The sequence below is a fragment of the Phragmites australis genome, chromosome 20 (genome assembly GCF_958298935.1).
Source record: "Phragmites australis chromosome 20, lpPhrAust1.1, whole genome shotgun sequence".
Classification (NCBI taxonomy): Eukaryota; Viridiplantae; Streptophyta; class Magnoliopsida; order Poales; family Poaceae; genus Phragmites; species Phragmites australis.
The window spans coordinates 7,147,817-7,156,624 of NC_084940.1; the positions used below are offsets into that span (position 1 = coordinate 7,147,817).

General features: G+C 43.4%; 1 protein-coding gene across 1 annotated transcript; it reads right to left on the minus strand.

Moving 5' to 3' along the window:
- Positions 1 to 7,415: 7,415 nt before the first annotated feature.
- On the minus strand, positions 7,416 to 8,207 carry LOC133901161 (copper transporter 5.1). Its single transcript, XM_062342434.1, has one exon. The coding sequence runs from the start codon at positions 8,077 to 8,079 to the stop codon at positions 7,618 to 7,620; it is 462 nt and encodes a 153-aa protein (XP_062198418.1). The 5' UTR covers positions 8,080 to 8,207; the 3' UTR covers positions 7,416 to 7,617.
- Between the last annotated feature and the right edge of the window lie 601 nt (positions 8,208 to 8,808).

An 8,808-nucleotide genomic window follows, 5' to 3' on the forward strand; every position in this document is an offset into this window, starting at 1 on the left:
GTAGGCGAGGACCCTTCCGAGTACTTCCTTCCCGGTACTTGGACTCTGCGGGTCATCGGGGAACTGGGGTGCTCGGGAACCAGAGGCGGCGGCCCCGAGCACCTTCTTCCGGGACTTAGCTTCTTCTTATCTTGCAGGGTGGACCTCGTGGGATGGTGACGCGTGGCGGATGGCCGGCCCGGTCTCGGGACTCAGGGACCCCTGGTTCCTGATACACCGACAGAACCACCCGTGGAAAATCCTCCACAAGCGGTTCCTTAAGCCAACCGCATGTGGAAATCCATTTTCATAGGCGGTTTGTTTTGCGCCTGTGGAAATCGTTCATTTCTACCCAAGGTGCGCTAAATGCCTGTGAAAAGGTGTTACCACCCACCTGTGATGACGTTTTGTGTAGTAGTGAGAGCCAGTTTCGACCCAAGATGCGGGCCCCTAGGATTGCCCACCATGAGTGGCATTACGGCCAGCAGAATTAGCACTGGCGTCAGGGGTATCCTTCTCCAAGAGATCCCAGTCGATCTCCTCTTCATCATTGGAGATGTCAAAGATCTTAACTAGAGAAACCGCTCGAGCTAGAGATTGAGGTGGAGTGGTGGGCGGCCGTCCTCTCAGAGATGACAGGAGCTCAAAGGTTGTAGCTAGTTTCAACCCTGGATGCGGGCTCCTATGATTGCATGCCACAGGTGGCACTGCAGCCAATAGAATCACAGCCGGCATCAGGGGTGACCCAGTCCTGGTTGGATCACTCACGCTTGGAGGGGAAGTAGACACCAGGATCAACTAAGAAGGATCGCTCTCTTACTCTACAATAGATGGCTGGAAAGGAAAATCTCTGCTTATAAAAGCTCAGCCAGTCATTTGATGTGCCTTGGGAAGGAGTCTGTATGCAAAAATTATGCTCGTTTTACCGAATGCACTTCGCATCACCTATCAAATTATAACCCTCAACAAAATTTGGCAAAATTAGTCATTAGTGATGGGTCATGATTATGACGTGTCATTAATAACCTTCGGCAAAGAAGGTTAAAAGGATAAAATATCCAGTTTCTATCACAACTACATGATAACAGAGGTGGTAAGGTGGCTACACACGCGAGGAGAAGGTCATGGATTTGATTCCCATGGAACACAAACTTGAAAATAATGTGAAAAAATGTGTCTTATGAGGCATATAGGATGGACCTGCATTGGGATGGCTCGGTTGAAAAAATATTTTTTTTTGACTTTTTTGTGTCCAAAAATATGAAAAATACTCATCGGTCATTAGTGACGGGTCAAGATTATAACACGTCACTAATGTTCAGTCAATAGTGACGGAGCACGATTACGACCTGTCATTAATGACTGAACATTAGTGACAAGTCACGGTTATGACCCGTCACTAATATTCAGTCATTAGTGATGGGTCATCACCCGACACTAATGACCTATCATTAGTGACACGATAAGAGTGACGGGTGCAGGACCCATCACTAATGCCGGTTATCACATGTCATTAATGACTTTTTTCATGTAGCGTTCATCATCGACCAGTTTCTCTCCAAGGTTTTCCTCTTAGTCGTGGCCCTTCAAAAACATAAATCAGCATGATCGAGTCATTATCAAGCAAGCTGGTTGAAAGGCTAGAAATAATTAAAAAGAGCATGCAAGCTGCAACTCATACAGAAACATTGCATTGAAGCTACAAAGTGAAACAATATTTCTGAACCTCAAAGCAAAACAAATTTGTCACACATTCATTAGAAATTTTACCTCATACGATCTTTCTAGAAAAGTGTCAACCGATTGACCTTGTTGATTTACAGTTGGTGACGAACCTTCAGCGAGAAATATGTCCCTTGTTGCCATTCTTGACTCAACCGTTTCAAATGAAAAAGGTCAGCAAGTTTATCAAAACAGTACAACATTATTTCAATGAAATTGTATCCTTCAATTTTGTCTTCTAAGCCAAGAATACTCTGGTGTGTACATTTTACTGAGCACCGGACCATCCGGTGAGTACAATCTTTTCTGAACTCGTCCAATTCAAAAAATTTGAGTTTCACTTCAGTGGCTTCTTCATGTATTGCATTAATGAGACCTACTAAAGTATATACTTGACAAACATGTTAGTCCTATTGACTATGTTGTTATTAATCACCAAAATCACATACATGCCCTAAAAAGACCATGTTCGCTACAGATGTGTCACCTTTGTTAGCTACTCCTCAAGCAATGGACACAAGCTATGCTAGCCGAGGATGACTCCATAGCCTCCTCCTCTTTTGCCATGAATTATACTCTGTGCCGCCTTCGGTTGCAACTTGCGACTTCATGGGACCATTTCAGGCAAAGAATCATCCTAGGGAACAAGGAGTGACTATAGAGTATAGACTGTAGTAGTAATGGCAAGGCCCATCAATGGGTTCTTGGCATCAAGGCACTTGGTGCAATGACATAGCAAGTTGAATTCTACAGCATAGTCGCACGCATCGCCCTACGGTGAACACATGCATGAATGATGGTCTTGGTTACATGCGAGGAAGTAGAATTGAATGTGCTGCACACGAAGGATCAGCATCCTCTGACTTCACCCTATGAAGTCACTGCATGATTTCACTCTAAGAGCTGTTCAATCTATGATTGATGTCTAAGATTGAATCTCAACTTCACTGGACACTATCATAAAAGGGTCATCCGCTCATCCTCTTCACTGCCAGTTTAAAAATAACTAGCAATTCGGAAGCTTCAGCCACACAAAAAAAGTCGAGCCAGCAAGAATCGGCAGTGATAGTGGTTAACTCTGTCGGTTATTAATAGGAACCGACGATGATTACATCACTATCAGTTCTTGTTACAAGCTAGCAGTGATATTAGCTCATCAAAAGGTGTTTTTTTATAACCAGCAGTGATAATGACTATTACTATTTATTGTGTTTACTAACTGGCAGTGATACTTAAAAATCCGTATGTCTTCACGCACGCGGCTGCTCGGCTTCACGTGCCCAGCTGCTGGGCCTCTCCCAACGACTTTAAATGTTGCTCTCTCTCTCTCTCTCTCTCTCTCTCTCTCTCTCTCTCTCTCTCTCTCTCTCTCTCTCGCGCGCGCGCGCGCGTGCGCCTACGCACTCTCACTCTCACCCAACGCCGCCTTCCACTGCCGCCTCCATCCCTTCTCTAAGGACACCTCCCACACCTACGACCTCGTCTAGGGAGGAAGAGGACCCATCGAACAGATCACGAACAAGGCGCCCTGACCTCCTTGATCTACGGTGTTTTGTCGGGATCCCCTATCGGACGATGAGGTGTGGGATCTCTTCATCAATGAGCTGAATGCTAAGAAGGCACGGATGAGCTTGGAGGAGGACAAGGATGAGGACGAGGAGGACCTCAATGATGGCGATGACGCTGATGACGACTCCCACGATGATGGCGATGGCGACGAGGAGGACAAGGACAAGGATGGCGACTTCCATTCGTGAGTCGAGTATCATCCCAACCATGGGTAGCTAACTAGCTTAGGGATAGTCGACGCACGCATTAGGGTTTTTGCATATGGTTTAGGGTTTTGCGCACTGTTGTATGCATGATGGTAGCTTTTGGTGTAATTAGTATAATATGAACTCTATTAATATGGTAATTAGTAATACTGATCTCATTTAAGTATCACTATTAATGCTTAATTTTTTTTATCCTGGATACAGTATAACTACCGGTTCGTAGTTGGAACCGGCAGTGATAAGTATACAAACCGAACGGAGTAAGATCAAGAATCGACAATGATAGCTTATATCACGGTTGGTTCGTGTTGTGAACTGGCAGTGATATGTACAATCACTGTCTGTTCTGGAACCGGCAATGATAATTCATCACAATTGGTTCTAGAGCCGGTAGTGATAATCCATGTTAGACTTCAGCATATAGAACAAGTTTGCAATAAATTTTTTTATACATGATATGTTTGTCCCTCCCGATTTCTCCAACATTCAATCAATGTCACATAAACCATCAATCCACCACACTCATTGACTTGAAACTCCATTTTTCGATAGCTTTTAATATGGGTACTCTAGTAAAAATATCACTTTGAAAATCTAAAACGATATCTATTTAAGAACAAAATCAAATTCCTAAAATAACATCTATTTGAGAACGGAGGTAGTATAAAAAACGCTTAGTAAATTCATTCATGAATCAGCTGCATTCTAGAACATCCAATTTTTAGTAGAGCTGCGCTTGCTTTATGCTACTTATAGAGGGAAACTCGATATAAAACAACAATTTAATCAGAATAAAAAAGTAAAGAACAACAAATTTTAGTAAAATTGATGGTTCAATAAAATTAAAGAGCATAGGTTTTCTACCATTAACATAGTATTTTCTAAGCCTCAAGAAGGAAGGTTTCCTAAGCCTTAGTAATGGTGGAGACCCTTTTTTTTTAAGAACTGGAGGAGAACTCCCCTACTGATTATATATCTGTGTGCGTGTGCGTGTGCATGTGCGTGTGCGTGTGTGTGTGCGTGTGCGTGTGCGTGTGCGTGTGCGTGTGCGTGTGTGTGTGTAAAATCGGAAATAAAGTACAAAGAGAAACAAACAAAGAAAAGAAGAACAACAACAAATGAAAAAGGAAAGAAGAAAAAAGGATTACAAGGAATCTATCCATTCCACAATACACAAGAAGTCTTCTTCGCACGATGAACCACCAAGGAAATTTCATGCACAAATTTTGATCTGCAGACCATGACCGTGGGATCAATATCATTGAATATCCAATCATTTCTCACTGTCCATATACTCCAAGTCATCAGAATGATCACCTCCATGAAGAAAGGAATAGCCATCTGCCTTCTAAAACTTCTAAAAATTTACAGCGGCATCATAGTTCTTGACATCCGAAGACCAATGGAAGCCCATCAAGCACGGGCAAAATTACATCAAAGGAATAAGTGATCCAAAGTTTCTTCTCTCTAAAGAATGCATACATCACAAGAGTAGGATTCTAGCTCCATGTTTTTCCTCCCGAGAAGACCCTTTGTATTCAGTCTATCTTTGAGAAGAAACTAGAAAAAAAACCTTGTGTTTCATTTGACATGAGGAGGGACAGAGCCAGCGAAAGATTGGATGAATTGTAGCATGTCCCATGAAAACTTTATAAGCTTTAGAAGATGAGAAATGAGGAGATCCCCAAATATATGTCCGCACGTCAGTAGCGTTAGTTAAGTTTTTTTCACTGAGCATACTTTCCATCTCCTGAAATTGCTGGAAAGCTATGACAGACAGAGGAAGTTGGAAAATCTTGGACAGATTAGGAAGTTCTCTCACAATATTCCACGTGATACTTGGTCTCATTGAGAAGAAGAACAAATTTGGCCATTGATGAACAGGTAAGATCCCTACACACATATCATGCCAAAGAAAGACCGATTTTCCATCACCAATACAAGCTGTTGCAATACTTTTGTACTTTTCCAATAGTTTAATGATGTCTCTCCACTAGAAAGAATCCTTTTTTCTGGACTCCCGGGAGCTGGCCCTAACTATAGTAATTTTGTTAAAGAAGATTGACCCAAGAAAGATCTGTCCTGTTAAAGAACTTATTCAAGGATTTGAGCAGCAGGGCTTCATTTTGAGTAGCTAGTTTAATCACACCAAGACATCCTTCTAACTTTGGCCTACATACCATTTTACACGTAGCAAGAGATGGTTTCTTAGAGTTCACATTTGAACCCCTCCAAAGACAGTGCTTTCTATAGCTATCAATTTGTTTCATTACTATCACTGAAAGTTTTAAGGTACACATATAAAAGGTAGGTAGAGAGGAGAGAATTGAGTTAACCATTTCCAATTTTCCTGCCTGTCCCAGGTATTTAGATGTATTGATCAATCTCCTTTCTATCCTTTGAACTAAAGGCAAGAAATTCTCAACTCTAGGTTTAGTAAGACCAAGAGGCAATCCTAAATAGGTGAAAGGCAAAGAACCAATCTGACAATGAAAGGTGTGTGAGAGATGAACCATTTTTTTCGATTACTAGGATAATAGAAGATAGATTTCTCATCTGAATTGAGCTCATGCCAGGACGGACATAGAGCCCAGTCTTTGTACACTGGCTTTGTCCGAAGCCCAATTGTGGTCTCAAGGCCGAGAAAGCCTGGTCACATGAGCTCATCTTTTTGTTCCCTAATTTTCTTTCCGCCATCACCTCGTATTGCAATGAAGTTTGTGTGTCAGGATCATATCATCACAGTGCGTTCACAAGAAGCGAAATATTTTTGACGAAAGAGGTTCATTCTCCTGCATCAGAAATGGAAACAAACATGCGTGAGGACGTGAATGGTGGTCACGCTCAACATGAATTCTGGGTCAAATTGGAACTAAAGAAAAGCAATGGCATGATATTTCCTCTTTTCCGCAATTTATGAGAAGTTATATGCAATCTGGACTGTGCCACAGGTGACCAGGAGGTTGGAGAGCATGGTTCGGTTTGGGACAAAAGGCAATGCCATCAGTGCACATTACAATATTATGGCATAACTGAGGACACTTAGAAGTGACATGCTCAGGGGGGAATAGCATGAGCAGAAGTTCTTTTTGATGGAAAGAGGCAGAAGTGGCACTAGACGGATTTGTTGTGATATCTGGAGCAACGCCGCCAATTAATATTCGTGCCGGCACTGATGTTTAACCTACAAATGAGACCTCCGGTTTAAGCAGCAAAATACAAATAATCCCTTTCAGATCCTGTCAAACTTGTCAAGGTTCTTAACAACATACAGTGTTTTGCCTTGATCTGTGTAATCTCGTTTCAAGACAAAAGTTTCATTACCCTCAAATCCTCAACCAGAAAAGGTTCTTGGACAAGCCAGTGAGAGAATATAACGGAGGACAAGAAAAAGTCAAGTGGTGCAATCCAACAAGGATAGTTCATACAGCACACGGCATACAGCAATCAGGAAGTCATCTTCCCTGCGGTTCTATACAAGAAAATGTTGAATTTTAGTTTGGTTTCTGAACAAATCTGCTACATATTCACTGGCCTTTCGGACCTTCACCATTTCACCAAGTTATCCACCAACAAGCAAGCAAACATGGCAATGAACAGAAGCAAAATGAAACAATAGAGGACATTTACACGGACCAGAAACAACGGCTTCCCCGTCTCTTCTTCCTTTTCTGTCCTCACAGTCCTAGGGACAGGTAGGTCTAGGGCAAGAAAGGAAAAGCATTCTCTTTCCAATGATCGGATGTAAGCTCCCCCTATGCCAAGCTAAGCTTCAAATTCTTCCAACAGGTGTGGCTTTGCTTCCTGCAGATGGCAAGGGCCTTTCTGTTTCTTGGATAGTCGCAACGCGAACAAAATAATTATGTCCGTTCTTCAGGTTATTATTGCTTATTTTGATCTCAATTAACCGGCAAAGGGACCATTCTCCCCCATTCTCCGTTCACAAAGGCATCAATTCATCATGTTGAAAGAAAGAAGCAACTTTTCTGATTCTTTACTCTACAATTCCCCCAAACAACACACAAACATTGCGAATCCTCCGATCCACAATTGAAATTGTACATAATAATCTTATTGTTATACTTGTTATACAAGAACAACAAGAAGCCAAACCCGGGGCAAGCCGGCGAGCTCCATCCCCTTACGCGCAGGCGCAGGGGTTGTCAACGACGACAAGATCCTCCCCGTCGCTGCTGCGGAACGCGAGGTACCCGGTGGCGAGCCCCACGACGACGGCGACGAACACGCCGCCGTTGAACGACATGACGGCGAGCATGAGGAGGTAGCCCAGGGCGGAGTTGACCCCGAATAGCGTCGCCACCGCCACCCGCGCCGGCCAGCGCCCGGCAGCGGCGAAGAAGGCGGGCGCGAGGAGCGGCGCCCGAGCGTCGTCGGAGCTGGCGGGTGGCGGGATGGAGGAGGCCGTCTTGGAGCCGCCCGCGGCGAGCTTGACGCGGATCCGGAAGGCCTCGAGGTACTGGTAGAAGGCGGCGGCGAGGAGCAGCGCGACGAGGGAGAGGAGGTACCCGGTCCACGTGGCCGTGCGCCAGCCATCGAAGAGGATCGTGGCAGACTTACCCCAGTAGAAGGTCATGTGCATCATGGTGGCCGGCGGGGGTGGGTATCTGCAGCAGCGCGGCGGCGAGGGAGGTTTCGGGATTAGGGTGACTGGAGAGGGCGGAGAGGGGGAGGAGGAGGATTGCCGGCGAGGAAAGAGGCCGGTGGGAATTTAAAAGGGCGACCTTTTATTGTGTGGTGCGCCATGGGGCACGCCGTTTGGGTTATTTTACGTTTGCGCCATTGGAATCGGGTCGTTTTCTCAGAATCAAATTCTATTTAACCTTTTTACAAAATATCTTCTTGATATTCTAATCAGTCACATATCTTCTAATATAATAAGTTAAGCTAAAGATGAGAGAAATAGAAGGGACATGTGTTATTATAGAGAATGAGATCTTTCGTAGAACCCGATCCTATAGAATTTACTTCTTATTTTTTTGTCATATAGCGACCACAGATAGAGCGTCAAAAGTTATCGTGTTTGGCGACTGTCTAGTCAGAACTCAGAAGTAGGCCATGCACGTAATCATATAATATCTACTGAAAATCAGAAATATAGAATTTAAAAATTGATAAATAAAGACCCTTTTAAACAGCAACCAAAATATATGAGATTTTTTATGTAATTCTTTTCGAAATTCTAAGCCACCTCTTTTTCAATGAGGAAATAGTCGAATTGCTAACTTTAGACTTACCTCAAGATCTATGCACAATTAAACTTGTTTGAGATAGGGACGAATTATAGTTTTGATTCACCTTGCCTTAGCTTAGA

Excerpts from the sequence above, each read along its gene's own strand:
- LOC133901161 (XM_062342434.1), bottom strand. The coding sequence starts at position 8,079 with ATGATGCACATGACCTTCTACTGGGGTAAGTCTGCCACGATCCTCTTC.